Source organism: Fragaria vesca, linkage group LG4 (assembly GCF_000184155.1).
Source record: "Fragaria vesca subsp. vesca linkage group LG4, FraVesHawaii_1.0, whole genome shotgun sequence".
Classification (NCBI taxonomy): Eukaryota; Viridiplantae; Streptophyta; class Magnoliopsida; order Rosales; family Rosaceae; genus Fragaria; species Fragaria vesca.
The window spans coordinates 5,932,832-5,957,932 of NC_020494.1; the positions used below are offsets into that span (position 1 = coordinate 5,932,832).

A 25,101-nucleotide genomic window follows, 5' to 3' on the forward strand; every position below is an offset into this window, starting at 1 on the left:
AAACAAGATCAATATAAAATGACAAACACAGAAATCTATTTGGCTTTATGCAATTATGCTTCATTCTTTATTATCAACTCCAACTCCACGTACTAACCCAATTTGTTTTTCACACCATTCGCACACCATGTCAAGGAATTCCCCATGTCAAAACCCAGGTTCAAGTGTGTGATTTTGTGGGATTGTCGTTTCACTACTAGTAAAGAAACTTACTTTTGGTGGCTGACCATATCCCTAAACATTCTCCACATCTTCGCCATCGAAGATGCTATCAACTATTCGAGATTCGATTTGAAGAAAGTTGAAATATTCTGACTTTTTTGGAGACTTTTGCTCTGTCTCCACTCTGATATGCTAGCAAAAGTGCAAAACGGCCCAGAAACATAATGGAAGATCTATATATATGAGGGCCAGATAATCAGAAGACCAGATTAGGTTTGCTTTGGTAAAATTTCATGTTTACCCCTCCTTGTGGGCCCCACGTATTTGCCACGTCATAAAGATAACGGGGAGGTTGAAAAAAACAGACGGAAGTACTTCGATGATAGTAATACTAGAGTCTGGGTATCACATTGGTACGATTAAGAGTTGGGGTATCACATTGGTAGATGCACCAGAGTTGAGGGACTGTTGGTGAAAAAAACTCTAAATATCAATACCTACTGAGACTAAAAGCATTTTACTTTACCAAAATCTTAGCCTTTCTTCAAACAGCTCTGTGCTTATTTATTTTTTACTTCTTGTCAAACCCATAATAGAAAAAACTTATGAACATGTGTATTTATAACATATGGAATTGTAGACTTTTATAGATCAAAATATAAGAGAAGTCATAGTGTGAAATTATATTATAGAATCAATATGTGAGATCTTGATATTGAATTTTACATTTCGGTAAACTGGAGGTTCCAGACCCCAGAAACAAAACACTGCACCAGCTTAGCTCATTAAACCTTCAAAAAAAGAAATTTTGGTCTAGGCACATCATAGTGATGAAGGGGAACACGAATCAATGGAATCATAGAGGTGGCAGGGAGTACAGGAAAGCATGTACATTCTATGAAAAATATCCAAATTATCAGAAAAGGGTTCACAAAATCTTTCAGTTATTTGGTAGCTGAAACTTATAGAGAGAAAGATGTCTAGATCATGTTATTAACTGTTCTTGGGAGAAAAATAGTGTATATATATTACACCAAAGATTGCTGGAGAGAGGAAAGAATATGCAATGAAAGTTGAACATAGATAAAGGTTAAATCACACTAATTCTTGTATATGCTACATCATAAGATTAAAACTACAATAACATTTAAGAATAGAAAGATTTATGGTTTCAGCCTGATGTTTTTTCATCTGCCGATAACTGAGCAAAGGTTTTTCTGGAACAGGACATGGGTGAAGGTTTTACTGGAACAGGACATGGGTGCTATGCCAATGCATATACCCCATTTTTGCTGCAGTGATTCCCATAAACAACTCGTTGGTCTGTATTTTAAAGAAATTCTTCTTCTCTAGCTTCCTGGCATTAAACTCATTGAAGACCTGGCGAAGCACAAAAGTGTTGAAGATCAATGTGCCCTTCACCTTATCACCGACACTGAAGATTGCTTTCCCCTGGAATTGTAATATCAAGAGCACTGTTACCTCACTTACCTGGTACAATGCCTGGTAGAATACCTTCTCTATGAGTTCATTGGTTTGTTTTTTCCGTGGCAAGTGCAAGAGCTCCAAGTGTGTCCATGATCAAGTTTACCCACAATCACAGAACTGCTGTTGATGGGACTCAACTTGCTGAAACTGCTGCTACAAAGTTGATCATCACAAAGACCTGCAAAGTTGATGGTGAGATGGAATTGGATGAACTTCTGGATATTATTGTACACACATCTACCCCACATCAAAACTGTAGCAACTGAAGCAAAGTTATCATCCATGATCACAATATCCGAGCTCTCTTTAGAAACTTCCATGCCTTGAATCCACATAGAAAGTCCTATATCAGCTTCTTTCAATGATGCTGCATCATAGGTTCTATCACCTGTCACTGCAACTACATGACCTTGCTGCTTCAAGCATTGTACCATCAGAAGCTTATCAAAAGGAGAAGACCTTGCCATTACACATACTGCCTCAACCTTCTCCATTCTCTGTTCTGGAGTGTAGTTGTGAAATTCGACACCTTCTATGACTGGTCCGTGCTTTCCTGACCAGCTCAAGTATTCCACATTATGTGGCTGGGGCTTTTGTAGTGACAAGAATTCCACCAGTGATCATTCTGATGGTCAGACCTGCATATCGACAGTCTTCACCTGCTTTCTTCATCTGAACAACATGGATCTTTAAGACCTACAAGTCCTAATAGGGTCAATCTATCTTCCTTTAGCAAAACTTTATGGTTTACGTCAACTTGCTCCTCTGCCGGAACTTCTTTATGTGCTCAAACTTCCTTTTATCATTCTAGTCCATATATATACTTAACAATTCCTGATGCATCATTGCTAGCAATGTGTACAATTTAAATTGTACTTGGACTGTATTATCCGCCTTCCTCTTAATCAAAACTCTACTATGTTTCTTCTTTGAATTGAAGGCCTCAACATGGAGAATGCTACAACTCTTCACCACTTCATATCCATATACATATTATGAACCGTCCATGATAGAATAGCCTATTCAGTTGGCCTAACCCCTCTTAGATCAAGTTGAGAACACAAGGAGAAACAGATGATAAGCTTCTTTTTCCACAGCAAAACTTAATCACTGTCATCTGGTACGGTTCATGGTTAGAGTGCATGTTTTATCTGTGCATATTGTTGTAGGCTTGTAGGCTTGTAGCAGACCCCATGGTCTTACAAGTAGAGAGCTTCCGTACCCTTGCATAATCATCCATCATTCTCTTCATGGAATAAGCAAGAGTGAGTCACAGCCAATGGCAGACCTTCTGGAATTGCTACTACAACAATTGTCACTGCAGCTGCTACAAATTTTGTCATGAACTTTTGTCTTGCTGCCACTGAACATTTTGCTTTTAATTTCATCCGTATTCCCTTTGAAGTATCGAACCATTATGACTACATGAACTTAGGAGGGAAATCAATCTACATGCAGCCCTTTATTAAGCCTCATGAATGTTGAGATTTGGAGGATGATATTTGTGGATTAGTTGTAAAATTTGTGTTCTTATGAGGGAAGTGTTTTGTGATCTGGTTTACCCCTAAAATACATGCAACTTATGGAAAGTTTACTGTAGAATGGAGTCAATGGACCGAAGTACCAAACGGAGACGCATTGTTTTAATGCAGGTATCAGTGTGTCACGGCCTTACGGGGGTAGTTTTGAAAGTCAAGGTACCAAAAATGCAATAGGACAGTAGTCTAGGTACTATGTTAGGATTTTTTTTCTTTTAGTTCACCTCAAGGAGATCCTCCTAAGTAGATATACTATAATCAACGCCTCGTCAAAATACTCCATCCTCCACTAGGTACCCTTTTTTATGAGTAAGATTTATCTAACAAACTGTTCTTTAATCAAGCAAATAATCTTCGCTCTCCACACATTAGATTATTGATGTTTAAGTTCCCAAGGTTTTCTTTCAGATGGATCAACTTGATGCTCATATAGTAAGAGTTAGTAACACAGGTGTGTCTCTAGAAAGAACAACACCAAGCCGCATGATGTACCCCCGTCTATCCTGGATTTCTGCAACACACTTTCCATATACAATGCCATTCAAATGCCTCATAATAAGTTGTCTGCGCCGCGCACATTATAGAAATGGCTTCTTGCTCGAAAAGGCTTGGTTAGCGTGACCTTGACCTAGATATTGCCTAGCCTTTGGAGCAGGAATACCAGTAGTTTATAATTTGGCGCACATTATAATCATAAGGGCAGGTCACCAAAAGGCAACATCCACTTCATCTTGCACAACAGACCACGACCTTTGTTCCGTTATCAATGTCCCATGAACTTTTTAAGTCTCAGATTTTCAATTTTAGGTACTCATGTATCGATTTGGCTGACAGATGAGATGGCCCAAATGAGTCTTCTGCTTGAAGCAAAACCAATGAGTATCCAACACTACCATTATAATCAAGTACTGTTACACACTTACACCCTGTCATGCAAGCATAAAGAAAGCTGGTGTTAAATGATTTATAACTGCATCATCATCATCATCATCATCTCAATGGTATTAGACTTGGATTTTGGTACCCTTTTCTTTCATATACTGCTATCAGAAAGAGTTGAGTTTTCTTAATACTCTCTTTGATCTTGGATTTATTCTGCAGGGTTTGGAAATTTGAACATGGGAAATGAGATGGGTAACAACAACACATCAGGTTTGAAAGGTATGGTGATTTGAAGTTTTTGAACCAGTTAGATTAGTGTTTTGATTTATTTGATTACAAGAATCATGAACAATTTACATTGCCAATGCAATCTGATGTAGACGAAGAGAACACAACAGTGGAAAATTGCAAGACATCTTTGGTAGATAATACTCATGAAAATGGTACAATTGAAGAACATCAGTTAGTACCTGAAGTTGAAGGGAAATATTTTCATGAAAAAATTGCCAAATTAGCTTCTGATGATCCAAAGAGAATAGGAGATCCTTGCGTCGAAAACCAGACATCAAGTATAGAAGGTTAGCATATTTTCCTAGATTGGGTCATGTGTATATCTATGTTATTGAAATTAGTCAAATTGCATATATTTGTTGTCACTGATGACTTTTGAGCTTAATATTTGGCATGTCCATAGAGCACCAAAATGCTGAAGTTCATCCTCTAGGTGAAACTCCAAAAGTTACAATGGAATCAGCTGAAGCAGAGGAAAGAGACATTAAACTGCAACCAGATACTTCAGTGAATAATCCAGGACTAGAGAAGCCGATAGAGAGAAATATGGAGGAAAGTGAGCTACAAGGAACAATGCAATACCAGCTTGAGAAGCATGATTCTTTCAAGAAAGGTATGTTTATGCTAACCTCATGCTCCATGTTTCCATTGTACAATATTTTTTTGCTATATATATATGTCTCAGTCTTTGAACAAACTCTTGGTACTTTATTAAGTTCGTTCTGTTCGAGTGTACAAATAAAAGAAACTAGAGAAGAAGCCACCACATTTACATGATATTAATTAACTTCACAGAAGATGAGGAAGATGGGACAATATCCACTTCAGATGGTCTAGAACCTAAAGAAAGCATGCCAGTTGAAGCTTGCAAAGCATCATTGCTAGATAGTACTCGGGAAATTGACAGAAATGAAGAGAGTCAAATAGGAGCTGAATATGAAGGAAATGATTTCTATGAAAAAGTTGCATACTCGGCTACTGATGATCGAAATATGATAGAGGATCTCTGCATCGACAACCTGACATCAAGTACAAAAGGTTAGCATTTCTCTAAAATGGGAATTAGTCGATATCTGAATTGATCAGTCTATATTTATGGATCATGGACTACTTCTATCATAAGTTTTAAGTTGTCCACAGATCTTGAAGAGGATGAGGAAGATGGGATAATATCCAGATCAGATGATCTAGAACCTAAAGAAAACGTTACAGCTGAAGCTTGCCAAACATCTTTGCTAGACAGTACTCCGAAAAATGATACAAATGAAGAAAACGAAATAGTAGCTGAAGTTGAAGAAAAAGGTTTACATGAAAAAGTTGCATACTCGGCTACTGATGATCGAGAGATGATAGAGGACCCTTGCATTGAAAACCAGACATCAAGAACAAAAGGTTAACCTTTCTCTAATATGGGTTGATATCTAAATTAATTAGTCTATATTTGCGAATCATGGACTACTTATACCTTAATTTTTGACTTATCCATAGAGCAAGAAGATAGTGAAGTTTCTCCTCTTGGTGAATTTCCACAATATACAATGGAATCAACTGAAGTAAGGGAAGAAGACGGTAAAGTTCAACCGGTTATGTTATCGAGTGATTCAGGACATAAAGAGCCAATAGAGCAAAATAACAAGGAATATGTGATACAAGCAGGAACAATGCGATACCAGCTTGATAAGCAGGACTGTTTGAAGAAAGGTATGCTGTAAATGTTATCTTGATGATTATGTCTTAGTACAAGTAATAGTCTTTGAATGGTGCTTCATTACATCCTTCAATTTTATTCCGCTTCAGTATCAGTAATGTCATTGTCTATTTACATAAAGAAACCACCATGATATATTTTTATGCAATACTTCTGACAGATGATGAGGAAGATGGTACAATATCTGCACCACAGGATCTAGAAGCTAAAGAGTATAAGAGTTTTGAGTCAAATCAACAGGAGTTGGTTTCAATTCCTGCTGATCATGAATCTGTAGAGTTTGGAAGTGGATTGTTACTAGGGAGTAAGGACTGTCTAAGAACAAGTTCTACTTCTGATTTCGAGGCGTATGGTCATGTCTTAGACACTGAGACAATCAAAGGCACGGAACTCAGTGCTGATTCTAGTTCTGATCCAGCATTGCAAGCAAAAGGGGATGCCCTATCACTGAAGCAAAAGGCAAGTGAAGAACTACTGAAGTCCTCGGAAAATCAGTCTGAAACCAAGGATGTAGAAAAAGTTGAGACTGGATTCAGCAACAAAACACTAACATCATCGTATGATCATGTTGGCTTAGAATATAAGTGCAATGTGGATCATCCAACTGAGGTGAATTTAATTGATAACCCAAAGGCAGAACCAGAAGCCCTTCTACTGAGTAGCTCTCATCTTGAAGTTCCTGAACCTAAGGATAAATGCATAGTCCTTGAAGAAGAAATTAGACTACCAGGAAAAGTGTTGGAAAATGGAGACAAAAAGCATTGCACCAATCAAATCCAACCTTGTCTACCGTTAAGGATGGAATCAGAACCTGACTGTGACAAATCAAGTGAAGCTAAAATGGTTGAGCCTACACATGAGAAGAGTGAAACGGTAAGTATGATCAATCCTTTACGCAACAAGGTTTGTCAAACCGAGGAGCCAAAGTTTGTTGAGGGTGGTAACCTAGTTCTCAGGCATCTCAATGATCAACATGAGGCTACTGAGGATCAGTGCTACCAGGAATCAGAACGGAAACTTGAGGTGGTTCCGGAACTTGGAATCATTTCACCAGAGCTAACCATTCAACATCTCAGCCACAAGGAAGAGGAATCAGTAGCGAACAGAACTGTTCAAGAAAGAGGGGATAGAACAGAACTTGCCATTGAAATGGAAGAAACAGAAAGAACAGAACAGGATTGTTTGCCTCCAGAAGAAAATACTGTAAATGGAAAAGAGACTGTTCCAAGCATCAATGACTCGATCACAGAATTGAAGAAAGATAATTCTGGTGATTTTCTTGCTACTGAAAATCCAACAATTGATTTTACAAGCTGGATAGCTGAAGCATTAGTCTCCATGAATAATTTGGAAGCTGAGATGCTTGGCCAACAAGTTACACAACAGAATGAAGCACATCAAGCCGAAGTAGCAGCATCAGAAGAATCTAAAACTTTTGCTGAAGTTGAAACCTCACCTGTATCTGTAAGTTCCGGTTCTGAAACACAAGAAACTGTGGGGAGGTCCAGCACAGTGAGCACTGAATCTGATCCTGATAACTTGAATATTGTTCATGCTCAGATACAAAAATCCCCGAGCTTTAGCCTTGACCTCAAAAGTGAAGCAAGGGCTGAAGAATCAGATAGTACTCCATTGTTGTTTCAGGATAAGGCTGAGATAGAAAGCTTACCAAGCCAAGGTGAGAAAGTGATTACATTGGAACGAAGCGAGTCAGAGGAGTCAGAGACTCCATTTCTTGGATTTCTGAAGAAAGAGGAAGAAAACAATGTTGTTGAAAAACACATACGTGAGAACCATTCTCCTGCTGAAAATTCAATGAAGATTCTGGGTGGCTCACTTTCAAAAAAAGCTACTACAACTTCACCAAAAGGTAAAGAGAAGCGCAGACACCGTCCTTCTCTCTTTTCCAACTGCTTGTGTTGTGCCACTGTGATCAATTAAAGGTCTTCTTAAGATCTTTGATCTTTGTTTGCTCTTTGTTTGGTTTTGGAGTTTTCTGGGAAATGTAGTTTTGATCTATTTTTGGTTGGTTATGATGTTGAGTGAGTATAAAAGCTTGTGCAAGATATGAAAGTCCATTTTGTGTGTTCTTTCATATATTCTTTTCTTTCATTCTTTACTTCGTTGTCAACTGGTATTATCTTTTGTGTTGTAGTTCCAAGTCTTAATTGCATATTGTTCAGGGAATTGTGTTTCTTCTTAAAAACTTTGATCATTTGTATTCATATGAAAAATGAGGATAATAGTTAAAATTTCAAAGTTAAATACGGTACTGTGCTTCTTCTTGTCAACCAATGCTTTCAAGTTTCTACATTCCAAACTGGCCGGTTGTTACAGCTATGAAATCACAAAGTGTTTTGGTGAGCAAAGACTGGAATAAAACATGATTCTGAAATATTATCCTAGTCAAAAGATGATGCTTGACAAGGAAAGGTTGCAATGTAGTTTCTACATCCACACGGTTTCAGGATAGTATGAAAGGTTGAACTTCCAAGAAAGACATAAGAATAGGAAAATTAAGGAGGTCATTGGAAAGTAACAGCTTAACAGAAGTTGAAATTCTAAGAAAGAATACATAACATATCCAACCATTAATCTTTGGTCAAAGTCTGACTTGAACAAAAAGTTGGAGAAACTTCAAATCAAGTAATTACCCCCAATCAGAGTTGGAAGATAAACTAAAATAGTTCCCAAGAAAATAGAAGAAATAATGGAATATTTAGTGGATATGATGGTAGCTACCAGTTACTTATTATTATTATTTTTTTCATTTTCCAGTTACTACAGAAGAAACTTCAGTTACATTGGGAGCTCTGGTTTTGAATCAAAAAACACACAATGATATATTACTTGAAGGAAAAGAATACAATGGAATTGAATGACTTGAACAGATCAAAAGGGTACGTACTACTAGTCAAGCCCTGCTACACTTTTGGTACATCATTGGCATCGTTTACATGTTTTTATTCCTTGTGGAGCAAATGAGGATGGAATAGAATGAATCTGAATGAGGATTTTCTTCTGAGTACTATTGTATCATCCAATGGTCATCATCATCTTCACAAATTCGTCATAGTTTACTTGACCATCGCCGTCCAAATCGGCCTCTTTGATCATCTGCTCGACTTCTTCGTCCGTCAATTTTTCGCCTAGATTGATCATTACATGCCTCAGCTGAAGAGAGTAGGCAGCACAAACAAACATAGATTTGTAATGTGTTAGATTCTGTTTGCACTAAAAGATCAATAGGGAAAACAAGATAAAACACTGTCAACTAAGAATTGTTGATGTTCATTGCATTGGAGAGGTACAGGGAATCAAGATACGGATGGATACTCATGCATATAAAAACTTGCAGGGTTAAAAAGGAGAATGAGATTAACCCTGATTAAATATTGAGAATGATTTCACGACTATCCATGTATGACAATTTTAAACTAAGCAAAGTATATATTAGTGTTGCTTCAAGCTACATTTGATTCCCTTAATATTTTTCTGGGTGTTATCCTTTGATTCCATGCTGGCAAAATCCTAACAATCAATGCTATGATGCTACACATTTATTGTCAGTGCAATGAAACCATCACTAATTCTGAATTGCTGATCTTATCATCTATGTTCAGTGCTCACCAGCTCAAGATAGCTTGTTCCTTCTTCATATTAATTTGATTCTTGTGGTCCAAATAAAAAGAATGTATATATCTTGTTTGCTAGCTACCGGGATTTTATACAATAATATGTCAATCTCTCTCGTTACGTGACTCGGTAATATGAAACTTTATTAAACAAACATGATTTGAAGAGTCGGAACATGATACAGAAAAAAGTCGGAAAATCTTTCTGGATTAGAGTTTCCATGGAAAACCATGTTGTTGTGGTGGTGATCATGCGATCTGGTGCAACACTATGAGCAAGAATTCAATTATTTCAGACAAGATAAAGAACATGTTCTCTAAACAAAATTGACACAAAAATAGAAACATAAGCAAGTGTGTGTAAACTAATGTTTGGAAACAGACTGTTATGGCAAGTGCATCCTAATTAACCAAGGGCAGACAATAAAATGATATAGAGTGTAAAACCCATTTTCTATTCTATGGAATTCATGAAATAAACTGTTTTTCTACCTCATTAGCTGATATATATCCATTCTGATCCTTGTCAAATACCTTGAAGGCCTCTTTGAGCTCCTCCTCTGCATCAGTTTCCTGTAATATATACATAAAGAAACAGATTAAGGACATTTACATGAAATTTTAATTAAGGTTAAGTCTCTGTTTATACCTTTAACTACAATTAAAAAGCCATGCATACACAAATACCTACCTTCATTTTGTTTGCCATCAAGTTCAAGAACTCGGCAAACTCTATGGTCCCATTTCCATCAGCATCAACCTCACTTATCATGTCCTGAAGTTCCTCCTCTGTTGGATTTTGATCCAGTGACCGAATAACTGTAGCCAATTCTTCAATAGTTATGCAACCTGCATATTCAACATTCATATTCAATCCCCATTTCATGAAAATGCATCTAAACAGAATGAGAATCATATAACATAAGTGAAACTACTCCTAAATACCGTTTTTAAAGTTTTTCCTCTGTTTCTGGGTACACTCCTAAATCTGAGAACATGAACTATACAAGAAGAACACATACAACAGCTATAGAATAGTACTAACCAAGAATTGAGGACATAGTAGTATGAAACTCACCGTCTCCATCCTTATCAAATAGACAAAATGCCTCTTTGAATTCAACAATCTGTTCTTCACTTAGTACCTCTGCCATGGTAAATGTTTGAATAAAAATCCCCTGAATAAAACCTCAAGAACACTCAAAACCTTACAAAAGTCTCGTGAGAGAGAGAGAGAGAGAGAGAGAGGGAGAGAGAATGTTGAGTTGAGTATAGCTCAATCTTAGCTGGGTTTATGTAGTAGTCCAATAGGGTGATTGAGCAAAGTCTAGCACATTCTGTTTATCATCTAATAAACAAACAATAGTTTTGTTTCCCATCTAGTAAAATAAGAACCAGTCAAACTTCAAGGCTCGTATGCATGACTGGAGTTTGTTGTTACAGTCATGGCTTTATTGAAAAGAAAAGAATCATATATTCAAACACGACCTTTCCCCTTTGTTTTTCTAGTTTCTACATGGACTTTAGTTAAAAGGTTCATTAAATTTTCCTCTTCAGAAACCTTCATATATCTCCATGCTTTACTGTAAATGCTCGTGAATAGTATATAATTGATCGAGGACACTAAAAAGACAGCTGTGAAGGTTTGATGTTTAGGAGACAAAGGGCATTCAAAAAGAGAGTATAGACCTAAAAAGGGTTCAGGGAGCTGTGTAAATTGCTTCCCACATCACATTTTCAACCCCAAGAAGCACGCTGCGTTGCTTGCACGAGGGGTGAGGGAGAGAGAGAGAGAGAGAGAGAGAGAGAGATTAAGAGAGCTACAGATGACCAAAGAGCAAGCAGAGCTGTCCTGTTACTCGTGTATCTTCTTCTTCTTCGTCTTTAATTTTATTCAAATAATACTTGGTATTTTCAACGCGCTTATATGGTAGCTGCAGCATGTTTTGCCCTTTAGAAGAAGAAGAAAAAGGACCAACAGGACTTCGCAAACTGCAAAGGACAAATCTCCCAATTTAACAACCAAGGGGTATAAGAATTACTCCTGAAAAGACAAACAGTACAAGGAATAACCATCTGAAAAGACACGTCATATAAGAATTACTCCCTATGACTACTAAACACTTAGCTACACTAGGTCTCCAACAATCAAAAGTACAAGCTCACTAGTTCAGTACCCCACTTCCTTAGAAGCAAAGATAAATGGTAACAACCAAGGGGAAAACGAGACATTGTCCCTGATCAAAAATAGATCGGGTTTTGGGCCACAAAGACCCAATCCAACCAAACCCACAACATCAAAAAAGTCCCACAACTTTGGACTTTCAGCTTAAGCTGAGAAACCCTAACAGGCCTAAGCCCACTTAGGCCCATTTGATCATCTTTCTTTCCCACAACCATGAAAATTTCACCGCTGACCTGCATGCCTCCGTCAGCGATTCTACACCACCTCCAACATCAGGAACATAAACCTCAGCCCCTCTTTCCACATGTCCACCGCCGCTGGTATCTCCATTGGAAGGCAGTTGTCGTTTTCACCATGCAAACCCTAAATAGGTCTACTAACGCCAACAAACAAGTCATTTTCACCGGCGTTGGGACCGGAGTCCCGACTCCACCAAAAAAATCCAGATTCGACGCCTCCAAACAAGGTTTCAACCCCTGCCATGTCGAAGCACGTAGATGACCCAGAAGGAAGACCACCCTCCACTAGATCTACCCCCCAAAAGAGACGGCACCAGATTTGGCAAAAGAAAACACGTGTTCGCTAGCCACCCATACCACCTCGGGTCACCAATCCCACTAGGATGATTCGTTCCTCCATCAAAAACATCACCCGGATCCCAGTTCTCCCAAACCAGATCAGGTGCCTCCGCATAGCATTGGCGGGTCTAAGCGGCCCCTAAGCGGGTGTAGGTGGTCCCTACGTGGGTCTAGGTGGGTCAAGGCGGTCCTGTGGCAGGTCAAAGCGGCCCTCGACGGGTCAAGGCGGCCTAGTAGTGGCCTTAAGCGGGTCTCAATAGCCTTTTGGTGGGTCTAGATTGTCCCTAAGCGGGTCTAGGCGGTCCCTACACAGGTCTTAAGTGGGTCCAAGCGGTCCTTACGCGGTTCCTAGGTGGATCTAGGCGGTCCCTACGCTTGTTCTAAGTAGGTCTAGGCGGGTCTTAACGGCCCTAGGCGGGTCAAGGTGCCCCTTTAGCGGCCCTAAGTGGGTCTCGGCATCTCCTTGGCAGTCATAGACTTGTATCGGCAGACCCTTAGCGAGTCTAGGTAGCCCTAAATGGGTCTAGGTGGTCCCTACGTGGGTCTAGGAGGGTTAAGGCGGTCCTATGGCACGTCAAGGCGTGTCAAAACGGTCCCTTAGTGACCCTCGACGGCTCACTAAGCAGGTCTAAATTGTCCCAACACGAGTTTAGGTGGATCAAGGCGGTCCCTTGGCAAGTCAAAGCGGCCCCTTGGCGACCCTTTATGGGTCAAGACCACCCCTTAGCGGCCCTAGACAGGTCTAGACAACCCCTAAGCGGGTCTAGGAGGTTCAAGGTTGTCCCTTGGCAGATCAAGGTGGGTCAAAGCGGCCCCTTGGCGGCCCTCAACGATTCAAGGCGGCCTATTAGCGGCCCAAGGTGGGTCATGGCAGTCCCTTGGCAAGTCTAAGCGGCCCTAAGCTGGTCTAGGTGAGTTAAAACAGTCCCTTAACAGGTCAAAGCGGCCCCTTAGCGGTCCTCGGCGAGTCAAGACTGCTCCTTAGCGACCCTAAGCAGGTCTAGGTGACCCCTAAGCGAGTCTAAGTGGTCCCTAAGCGGGTCTACGAAGATCTAGGTGATCCATTGGCAGGTCAAGGCGGGCCAAAGTGCCCCTTTGACGGCCTGCGGGGGGTCAAGACAGCCCATTAGCGGCCTAAGGCGGCCCATTAGCGGCCCTAGGCGGGTCTAGGCTGTCCGTAAGCGGGTCTAGGCGATCCCTAAGCGGGTCTAGGTGGTCCCTACGTGGTTTTAGTAGGGTTAAGGCGGTCTCTTAGCAGGTCAAGACGGGTAAAAACGGCATCTTGGCGGCCCTCGACGGGTCAAGGCGATTCATTAGTGGTCATAGGCTGATCTCGGCAGCCCCTTAGAGGGTATAAACAGCCCCTAAGTGGGTCTAGATGGTCCCTACGCGGGTCTAGGTGGATTAAGACGATCCCTTAGCAGTTCAAAGCGACCCCTTGGTAGGCCTTGGCGGGTCAAGACAACCCCTGAGCGGCCCCTAAAAAGGTCTAGTTGGTCCTTACGCGGGTCTACGAAGGTCAAGGCGGTCCATTGGCAAGTCAATTGCAAGGTGGGCCAAAGAAGCCCTTTAGCGACCCTAGGCAGGTCTCGGCATCCCTTTGGCAGGTCTAGGCTATCCCTAAGTGGGTCTAAGCGGTCCTTACGCTGGTCTTAAGCAGGTATAGGGGGTCTTAACGGCCTTAGGTGGGTCAAGGCGTCCCCTCGGCAGCCCTAGACATGTATCAATAGCCCCTTGGCGGGTCTAGGTGGTCCCTAAACAGGTCTAGGACGGTTAAGGCGGTCCCTTGGTAAGTCAAGACTGGTCAAAGGGGGTCAAAACAGTCCCTTGGCGGGTTAAGGTGGCTCATTAACGGCCCAAGGCGGGTCGTGACAGCCCCTTGGCGGGTCTAAGCGGCCCTTGGCAGGTCAAGACTGCCCCTTAGCGACCCTAGGTAGGTCTAGGCAGCCTTGGGTCTAGGTGGTCCCTACGCAGGTCTACTAGGGTCTAGGCGGTCCCTTGGCAGGTCAAAGCGGGTCAAAGCGGCCCCTTGGCGGCCCTCGGCCGGTCAAGACGGCCCATTAGCGGTCATAAGCGGATCTCGGCAGCCATTTGGCGGGTCTAGGCGGTCACTACGCGGTTCCTAAGCAAGCCTAGGCTGGTCTTAACTGACCTAGGCAAGTAAAGGTGCCCCCTTGGCGGCCCTAAGTGGGTCTCAGCATCCCCTTGGCACCCTAGACATGTTTCGGCAGACCCTTGGTGTGTCTAGGTGGCCCCTAAGCGGGTCTAGGTGGTCCCTAAAAGGGTTTCAAGACGGTTAAGGCGGTCCCTTGGCAAGTAAGGCGGGTCTAGGCTGTTCCTAAGCAGGTCTAGACGGTCCCTATGCGGTTCCTAAGCAAACCGAGGCGGGTCTTAACGGACCTAGGCGAGTCAAGGCGCCCCCTTGGCGGCCCTCAGTGAGTCTCGGCATCCCTTTAATGCCCTAGACGTGTATCGACAGACCTTGGTGGGTCTAGATAGCCCCTAAGAGCAACTCCAACCATAGAGTCAAAACCACCATGGAGGCTCCAACGGCAACAATTGACAACTTTGAATCAACTCCAACAGAATTGTCAATTCCACCTGGATGACAACTTTGATTCATCTTGTCAAATTTGACCCAGGCTGAGCTTAAAGTCATTTAATTTTTTTATGATTTCTTTCTCTTCTCTCCTCTTTCATTCTCATCTCTCTGTTTCTTTCCTACACAAAACCCAAATCAAGACTTGCTGATCTGCAATTTTGATATAGAAAGAGCAATAGCATCAATACCCAAATAATCAAATGGTTATTTGAAGAAAGCAGATCGAGTTCGAGGGAAGAAGAGGATTGTTGGTAAAAGGATCAAAATCGTTGTCAGTGAATGAGGAGATAATTCCAAATTTAGGTTGATCAAACATACCTACACCTAGTAAGAAGATTCATTCTTTGGTCTTGAGCTTCTTGACGGCCTTGTCTATGGAGGATCGGAGGGACTTGTAGGACAAGAGATAAGCTAGAAAAAATGAAAGAAAGAAGGTGATCGAGAGCAGAAGAAAAGGTGTGAGAGGAGATTTTTTTGACTAATGAGAGAGGAGGAGGAGGATAAGGATAAGAGGGGTGCGTGTTTTAATAAAATGATTTACAAATTATTATAAAATTATAATTTTTTTGACTAGTTGGTTGGAGTTAAAATCTTGTAAAATGTCAAATACCATGTCAGCAGTCAAATTTGAAATTTGACAAAAAGTTTTAATTCTCTTGTTAGAGATGCTCTAAGCGGGTCTAGGTGGTCCCTAAATGGGTTTCAGGACGGTTAAGGCGGTCCCTTGGTCGGTAAAGGTGGGTCAAAGGCGGCTTCTTAGCTGCCCTCAGCCTGTCAAGGCGGCCCATTAGCGGCCCTAGGCGGATCCCTTGGCAGGTCAAGCTAGGTCAAAGGCGGCCTCTTGGCAGGTCAAGGAGGGTCAAGGCGGCTCATTAACCGCCCTAGGCGGGTCTCGACAGCCCATTGGCGAGTCTAAACAGCCCCTTAACGGGTCTAGCTAGATGGTCCATACGCAGGTCTAGGAGGGTCAAGACAGTCCGTTGGTAGGTAAAGGACGGTCAAAGTGGCCCCTTGGCCGCCCTCGACGGGTCAAGGCGGCCCAAGGCGGGTCTAGGTGTGTCTAGGCGGCCCCTAAGCGGGTCAAGATTGTTCCTACGTGGGTCTAGGTGGATCAAGGCGGTCCCTTGGTAGGTCAAAGTGACCTATTGGCGACCCTTGGGGGTCAAGACTGCCTTTTAGTGGCCGCTCTAGGTGGTCCTTCAAAGGGTCTAGGAGGGTTAAGGCAGTCCCTTAACAGGTCAAGGCGGGTCTCAGTTGCACCTTGGCAGGTCTAAGCGGCCCCTAAGCGAGTTTAGATGGTCTTTACATGGGTCTAGGTGGATCAAAGAGGTGCCTTGGCAGGTCAAGACAGCCCCTTAACGGCCCTAAGTGGGTCTCGTAGGGTCTAAGCAGGTCTAGGCGGGTCTAGACGGCCCTTGGCGGGTCAAGACCACCCCTTAGCGGCCCTAGACAGGTCTAGGCGACCCCTAAGAAGGTCTAGGTGGTCCCTACGCTGGTCTACGAGGGTCAAGGTGGGTCAAAATGGCCCATTGGCTGCCCATGACGGGTCAAGGCGGCCCATTAGCGACCCTAGACGGGTCTCGCTAGCCCTTTGGCGGGTCTAGGCTGTCCCTACGTAGGTCTAGGCGGTCCCTACACGGGTCCTAAGCAGGTATAGGCGGGTCTTGACGGACGGGTCAAGACGCCCTTATACTTCTAGCAATTGAAAATTCGGCAGCCTTAGTGTCACGGTCCATATTTTCTAGAAAATTTCCAACGACTCTAGGCACTTTGGACCAGCGAGTCATCTAGACATCAAAATACATCATGTTGTCCGGCTCTCAATGTTTGAAGGTTTTGTAAGAGTATAAAGATATCAAAATTCATTGCTAGCTAGGCAACGTAGATTCTACATTTAAAGTGTCATTGTTATAAAAAGGGTGAGACTCTGTGAACCCATAGCAAACATATGTGTGAAAGCTAGCATGGTTTTATTGAATTAAAATGAACAAGAAGGAAGTAAAACGCAGGAGAGCAAGAGTCTACATCTTGTATTTGATTGATTGTGTAAAAAATACATCTCATCAGATTTATATGTAGGGATCAATAGAAAATGACTAAACTAATCTTACTCTGTTTTCCAATTTTTCCCTTGTTGGATAAAAGTTTGGTCAATAGTAGAAGAAATAAAACAGAAACTGCCCTAGCCTTTTTTTTCTAGCTAGTGAATAACTAAACTCTTTGCTACGTACCCACCTTCACGAAGCATGAAGAGCTACAACTCAATTTTAACTCGAAATTGTTGGCATAATATATAACCAGTCATGCTGATTGTAAATTGCAATTCCAGTTGCGTTCCAAACGGTCTTCGGCCATTTGGTGTTAGCAAACACCCAGAATGGGATGGAGATAGTGATAGTGAATTAATCCATAGTTCAAAGCTCCAGGTGCTTGTGAGATTCTAATGTGACGATAGAATCATGTTACATATTAACTATAGTTGTTTGGCTGCTTTGTACTATAAATTTCTATATGCTTAACTTGTTCCATATAAATTTTACATGTTCCATTTACAATTGTATAAACTTGTTCGATATGTTTGCGGTTATTTCATACAAGAATCTTGACAGTTGATTTAGATATATCAGTTTTAGGTCCATACATCTCTGGCACCCAAAGAAACTTAATTCGTCCTACTGATGCAACTTATCATATCAAGTGCAATTCTATAGGAATCCTGACGAAGGCAATGGATAGCCTCCGACTCGGCAAGAAAAAGAAAACTGAAATATTATACCAGGAAAACGACATTACGGAGCAATTTAGTCACTTGACAACAGAGTTCTAACAAAGTTATGTTGTAGAGTTCCATATCCCCACCACAGTGCCTAGACTTTCACTGATTAAACTGCAGAAAATTGATGAGAATGCAAGCAATCCTTTCCCATTTCTAACTTTCATTTCAGATAGGTTTTCCCTTTGGAACGATTTGATCTTTGATCCACATGTAAATGGGAACGAGCACATAGTAAGCTCCTGCAGTTGCTCCAAGAATGAGCCGGAAAAGAAACACAAATCGATTGACAGGCTTCCTCACATCCTCAACCTTTGGACCAAGCTGCACCAAAACAGATATCAATTGAATATGACAAGTGAATGCATCAAAGGGCAGGAAATATAAGCCTCCTAAGTGACCTAGTGTTTAATCCTTGAGATACAATGTGTAAACACTCATAGTGTAAAAGGGCGTCTTCTGATTCAAATGTACTTAACTACTAACTTCGCATTAAACAGGTATTCCAACCTACTCTGGCACAAAATACTTGTATAAAACCTCCATTCTTACGCGGTATTTACTGAATATTGCTTTAGAACTGGACATTGCCTTAGACCTGCATTTTACATGCTTAAACACTAATATACTAATATGAATTAATCCGAATATAAAATAAGAGCCGTAAATATTACTTACTTTTGCATAAGCTTGTAGTTTGAATTCAAATTCTTGTTACAGTTGAAACCTTCATGGATAGAAGTGTTATAGTTATACTGCCTATATATATGTCGAACTAGTCCTTTCTTACACACAAAAGATTCTCATTCTTAGTATACTAGGAGAATATAAGGGTGCAATAAGAAGGCTATCATGGACAACGCATTTGTTCTCTGTGTTCAATTTCAAAGACATGTTCATGTATTCTGCATAATTAAGACTGATACACTGTTCAATCCTATATGTAATAAACTTAAAATACAACAAAATTTCATCACAAGATTTGATCTGGCATAGCCTACAGTAATGTTCCTAAATTGGTTTCAATTTAACAGGAGGAGCTTTCTATTTTCTATTCTTGTTTTTACAATGAACCACATCGACCACCCCAGTGTCACCAACACCATCACAAGTTCTCTTTGCCACTACTGCAACCCTTACCACAATCACTAAAATGACCGCTACAATGGTCATCACAAGTCCCAATGACAAACACTGCCACCCACTGCTCGCACCAGAATCAACTGCCATAATCTCCACCATTACCCAACACTCCCTACCATCAAGTTCGACTTCTGTCAAAGTTTCTAAGAATGAAATGTGACAACCACTACCTTCGCAGGTTATTATAGAACTAAAATTATCCAAAATTTTCTCAAAGGGAGAGTTTTTTTTTTTTTTGGTCTGATTATCGAAGGGAGAGTATTTCCAGCTAAACTATAGAGTAATAAATCACAGAACTGGTCAACTAAGTCATGCTAGCTTCTTCTTTCAAGGCATAATGACAAGCAATAAATGGATTGTTACCACCTCAAAAAAACATTTTAGGAGAATAATAACAAGCAAGCCTCTAATAGGAATAAGTTATTGCAAGATGCTCCTCTGGATGTGACCTGCTCATCAAACACTATACCAATGATACAGATGCCATAAAAGAGCTTTCTTTTCTAATCTGAGAAAAGAGATTACTTTAAGTTTTTACCTCTTTAAGGGATAAAGAATAATGTACCTGAAGAGGGGAATCCCCAGTTAAGGGCTTCACACCTGTCACAGAGCAACCCATAATCAGGCCATGCCGGCGAACTCCACGGTACCACTTTGGACCAATTCTTTTTAGTTTAACATCTTTGAAACCTGCCTTTTTGAACCAATCAATGTATTCTTCCTCTGTTGGGAAGAGCATCCACGTGTCTGCGAAAAAACGAGACAGCCAGAAGGTCGGGTACACAGGGCCTATAAGACAGGCTTTTCCTCCTATTTTAAGTACCCTGTATGCTTCCTTGATTCCACACTGGGGATCCGGCCAATACTCTATACTGAGGAACAAAATCATAAGAATGCATAAGATATAGAGTTACCAACATACTTGTATAAACCTAAAACGTATAGTATTACAGTTTGCTTTGTTTCGGAAAAGCCCTAAGAAACCCAACCATCCGAAAGCATAATACACTCCCCATTCTTTTAAAGTTAAAATATTTGCCAGGACAACTAATTTAGATTTCTTTCATTCACCTCAATGATAAATCTGAAATAAGGAAAACAGCAGCATAACAGGAATGAAAGTTTCAAAGTAAGATCAGATTCCGATTTCATATCACAAATCTCAATCCTCACTTGCACTCCCTTCAAATGGAATTACATTACATCAAAGTAATAGCAGCATAGATATTACCTTCCAGCAGAGACATATCTATCTGCATAATCAGTTGGGAACGGCAGATCCTCGGCATCACCTTCAATTATCTTGCAATCTTTCAAGGGCTCCTTCTCCTTAGCCTTGGCAAGCTGGTGTGGTGATTGGTCAAGAATTGTAACATTTTTGGCATCCACATGCTTCACAATCCCCAGTGTTGTGAACCCAGTTCCACCTCCAACATCCACCACTGTCATGTTCCTGTCATAAAGATCAGCCGGCTCAAGGGCGTCGTCTCTCATATCCTCAGTCCAATGCCCAGGGTTTATCACATGATCATAGACTATAGATAAGAACCTATAGAACCAGAATGCTTCTTGCTTGTGCTGTATGAACCTAGGCTGAGAAGCAGGCCTTGAGGACGAGACACTGCATATGGGTCCAATAGTTCTAGCCTTGGAATTCCTACCATAACTAACAGAACCCGTTTTGGGGAAAGATCCATATTGAAAATTCCCACCAGAACCTAACCCAGTTGGTGCTATGCCAGAAGCAAGTTTCAGATTCTGAGCTCCATAGAGCATTGAAATAGCCATGGTATGGTAATAGGAAACAAAACCCACAAAATTAAACCCACAAAAGAAATACTCTTTCTTTCCCACTGATTACTGGAAACTAAAATCAAAGAAATGCTTCAGATAACATGGAGATTCAGAATCAGACTGAAGTGAGCATACAAGCAACAACCATGGGGATTCAGATTACCCCATCATATAAATATCAAAGAAGTACAGGATTACCAAACAGAAGTGGCTTACCAACGGTTGTTCTACACAGGGAGATAGGAAGAGAGAGAGAGAGTATTGATAGCCACCTGTTCGATAAAAATGTGCACGAAGCGTAAGTGTCACCCAACATGATTTCACTCGCATTTATTAATAGAATAGAGTTTTAATTACGTTTAGTTCGACCATTTAAAACAGAATGAGTCTCTTAATTACAATCCCTTCTTACAAGGGAACACCATTTGATTCAATTTATCAAGAAACCATTGTAGGTTTGTTTATTTTTACGGCTGCACCCGAATTTCGGAATGAGTTGCCTATGTACCCAGGAGGGGATCAAGCCACTCGTAGAGTTCCAATGAGTGAATGACTCATTGGAGGGCTTTGATTTAGGAATAAGAGTAGTGTTTGAGATGCGGTTGTATCTAGATTATTTGATTCTAGATTGCCTACATACCCTTGCGGGATCAAACCACATGTAGTTCCAGCATTTGAGACTTAAATGGGTAGGTGACCCACTTATTTTGAATTTGTGTTTGGGATATTTGTGAGGGTTTAAAGCCCTTGAATTTGGTTTGGGTATTTGATATTTATAGTGTTTGGGTGAATTTGACTAGTGGAGCCAAAGATTCAGATTTTGTGAATTTGACTGGCGAAGTCGAGAATTTGATTTGAGATTTGTGACTGGTGGAGTTAAGGATTTGATTTGAGATTGGTGGTTGTATCTAGTGGGTCGCTAGATTGCCTACATACCTTTTTGTAGGGATCAAACCATTACAGTTCAAAAATTTGGGTATGCGGTTTTGTACCGACTTTTGAGTCGACAAATATACATATTTTTGAATCCGTCAATTGTATTTCTTGTGGACACCCAATTTGGTAGAGTGCCTATTGATTTAACATGGGCACCCGTCGTGCTGGAGGTTTGCAGTTGGGCCTTGCGACTTCACACTAACTTGTATCAACAATGGGTATTTGTAAAGTGGGCTTGTTTCCGTGTCATTTGTAGGAGGCCCATCAAGGACTTGTAACCTTGATGACATCATGTGAAGTGTGAACTACAAACTCTTCTGAAAGCTAACTTCATTCAACAATGGAACATCAGAGGCGTCTTCCCGGTTTGACAAGCTCGACAATATCTCTGTGATTATCATGTCGACGGTAGAGACCGGGTTGCAGTATATTGGGAGACAAATTCGAAAGGTCTGCTCCTGTATAAATGGAGAGGCGCCGTCTCCGTTTCTGCACTCCACCTTGATCGAGAGCGCACATTGGGTAATAGCTCCTTCACTTTGACTACCTTTTATGCTTCTGAATTTTGCGTTGGCATAGGCGCATAGCTTTGTGGTCACCAATTGACACTTGATTAAGACTTTTGTCTTTTGTGGAGGAAGAGCATACTGGACGTTTTAATTTCAAGGTCTAATTTGCTATCCCAATACCTCAACTATCAATCATCAATTTGTCATTTGATTAACCACATATATATTCATACAACTCCACCGTTTGCTTCATTTGTCCTTTTGCCGAAGTGCTTTACAGACGTGAATAGCCATTAAGTTGGTGGCAGTCTTGCTTTGCTTCGAGGCTTTAAACATAACTTCACATTTTAACAATTGCAGGTCTTGAATACAACAAGTCTTGGACTTTCCTCCACCGCAAACTCTAAGATACCGTTTGAAGAGGTAGATTTGCAGTAGGCTTGTAGACACTTCCTTGTAGACCTTGTATTTGAGACTTCGGGTGCGGCTTCTATTGTAAGACCTCCTGACGATCATATCTTCATACTTCTGAAGCCTTTGTTATTCTGTGCAGTTCTTGAATACTCCTCCGATACCAAACCGACGTGGTCCTTTGAGAGGTTATCTTGATATCAAAACATGGCGGCACCGAATGTATTTGCAGATGCCTTGTCTTCTTTTCTTTATTGCGGCTTGTTGCCTTGTTGACTGCCACCACACAAGAAGCAGGAATTTTGATGCATCTTCCGTGGATTGTTTTGGCTTGCTGCAGTTGTCATGGCACTGGTTGTAGACTAGAAGCTGGAGCTTTGACGCATCTTTTGGGACTGCTGTGGCCTGTTCCTTTCTTCTTCAGTTGCAGCAAATTGTATGCACGCTGGCATTTGCTGTGAGTACATCAGCGACATCTTCGTTGGAGTACCAGACCTCATCTTCGCTGCTATTGTTGAGGACGACTGGAGCCACTTCTTTGGTGCATGACTATGATGTCCTTGCTGCAGTGAAGAGCCATTGGCGAGGTTTTCATGGAACTTTATCAGAGGAGTTTTGTCGCAGTTTTACTCTTGTTGAATCCGGAGCATTGGCATTTGTTGTGAACACGAGGGCAACTTCATTGAGATATCAGACTTCGTCTGCACTGCTTTTATTTGTTGTAGACGACTTGAGGAGTCACTTCTTTGATGCATGACTGTGACGTCTTTAATGCAGTGAAGAGCCTTTTGAGGCACCTGGTTGAAGATTGCATGTAAAGCTTCTCCAGGCGAGCTTTGTTGTTGCAGCATTTACTCTCGTTGATACCAAAGGTACCGTAAACGAGGCTTCTGGCATTTGAGCATGTTGGTGTGGGATTTGATGAGAGGACAAACTCAGAAGTGAAGCGAAATGAGGCTGGCTGGAGTAGTTCTTTACCTTTCTTCTTGGGCTTCTTCTTCTTCTTCTTTGTTGTTGTCGATCCCTTCCCTTTGCTTCTGCCTGCTTATGCTCTCCGTTCGTCTTCTATGTTGCTTCTGCTTTCTTCTATGCCCTCTTCTTCTTTAGCTCTTCTTCGTTTGACTCTGCCCGCTTCTGTCTTCTTTTGTCGCTGCTTGCTTCTGCCTCCGTCTTCTGTCCCTCCTCCTATTGGCCTCCTCTCCTCCTTTTTTTTGACTGCGGGAGTTCTCTTTTATATAGCAGCACCACGAGTAGTAGAGTTGGAGTTGATCCGGTTAAGCTGTAATTGATTTGGACTCATCTTTTAATTTCTTAACGAGACCTAGTTCAACTTGCCTTCACCTTCTTTTAATTGCATTGCTTTGTTTTAATATTTGTACAAAGCTGGAAGGCTAGAAGTCAACCAACAGTAATGGGACTCTAGAAGCAACGTCCTACTTTTGAGATACATATATATATATATATTTTTTTTCCTTTTCTTTTTCTGTTTTTCACTAGACCATTATTTTTTTTTTGTCTCAACACCACCACAGGCTGTGGCAGGAGTTGTAGTAATACTTGGGTCAGTGAGGTAGTAGCTGTCAGACACGTTAAACGTACGGTTTTGACATCCATGTAAGACAAGGCTGGTACTTTTATTATTTCTGTCTTCTTCTGAGTTATTTACTCTTGGCGTATCAAACTAAGGAGCTTCGGAGTTATATGCTCGGAGTTGGATTTGTCTTGCAAGAAAATGTCAAGCTTACAATCTCTACTTCCGGTCATGGTTATTTACTACATCTATTGAAAGTAGAGGTCTTTTGTCCTTTGGTTATTGAGTATTACTTTTCATTATACATCTTTACTTTACTTTACTTTACTTTACTTTCTACTGTATAGTTTTTTCAGTCAGTTCCATCTCTCTCTTATATAAAAAGAGAGATCTGTAATCTTTCTGTTTTTTTATCAAGAAATATATCAGAAAACTTCCACAAGATTTTGTGTCCAGTTTTCTTCATGGTATCAGAGCAGGAATCCAAGGCCTGTCTTTATATCTCTTCTTGATTATATCTGATTTCTTCTTTCCTCTGTGGAAGAGAAATTTGTTCAGAGTTCTTTTCCTCTGATTTCTTTTTTTGATTTCTTCATCCTGTTATGGAAGAGAGATCTGTAGAGAGGTTTTTTGTACCCTCATCTGTCTCCGATGTTGGAATGAATCCAAATCGGTGTTTTAGATCTATGGAGGTGAAGAAACCAGAAGGTAAGCCTTCTATGAAACGCCTGGGTAATCTTACAAGCATATGGAATGAGTTTGTTGCCTATCTCAGCAAGAAGCAGATGCAGACCAGATGCGAAGAAGAGAATATGTCTGGGAGAGAAAGCTACTCTGCCATCCTAAAGCAATTTTCTGGGTTTCTTGCAGAAACTGATTTTGGTTCACTATGAAGAAGCTTCAGGTACTCTATCAACTTTGTCAATGCTCTCACT

General features: G+C 41.1%; 2 protein-coding genes and 2 pseudogenes across 3 annotated transcripts; all 4 read right to left on the reverse strand.

Annotated features, from left to right (window-relative positions):
• Window positions 1-1,404: 1,404 nt before the first annotated feature.
• LOC101306910 lies at window positions 1,405-2,658 on the reverse strand (annotated as a pseudogene).
• A 105-nt stretch (window positions 2,659-2,763) lies between these two features.
• On the reverse strand, window positions 2,764-3,742 carry LOC101307199 (annotated as a pseudogene).
• Window positions 3,743-8,843: 5,101 nt separating this feature from the next.
• On the reverse strand, window positions 8,844-10,965 carry LOC101303028 (calmodulin-like protein 11-like). 2 transcript variants are annotated; one of them, XM_004296548.1, is made up of 4 exons: window positions 10,783-10,965; window positions 10,396-10,553; window positions 10,197-10,277; window positions 8,844-9,243 (listed from the first exon to the last, which is right to left on the reverse strand). In XM_004296548.1, exons 1-4 carry the CDS (start codon window positions 10,856-10,858, stop codon window positions 9,106-9,108), a joined length of 453 nt encoding a protein of 150 aa, XP_004296596.1. In that variant the 5' UTR covers window positions 10,859-10,965; the 3' UTR covers window positions 8,844-9,105. The 2 variants fall into 2 exon arrangements, with proteins under 2 accessions (XP_004296596.1, XP_004296595.1); XM_004296547.1 differs by having other exon boundaries at window positions 10,750-10,960.
• A 6,856-nt stretch (window positions 10,966-17,821) lies between these two features.
• Window positions 17,822-21,040, reverse strand: LOC101303502 (37 kDa inner envelope membrane protein, chloroplastic-like). The gene is made up of 3 exons (XM_004296549.1): window positions 20,217-21,040; window positions 19,551-19,857; window positions 17,822-18,166 (listed from the first exon to the last, which is right to left on the reverse strand). The coding sequence occupies exons 1-3, from the start codon at window positions 20,771-20,773 to the stop codon at window positions 18,011-18,013; spliced, it is 1,020 nt and encodes a 339-aa protein (XP_004296597.1). The 5' UTR covers window positions 20,774-21,040; the 3' UTR covers window positions 17,822-18,010.
• Between the last annotated feature and the right edge of the window lie 4,061 nt (window positions 21,041-25,101).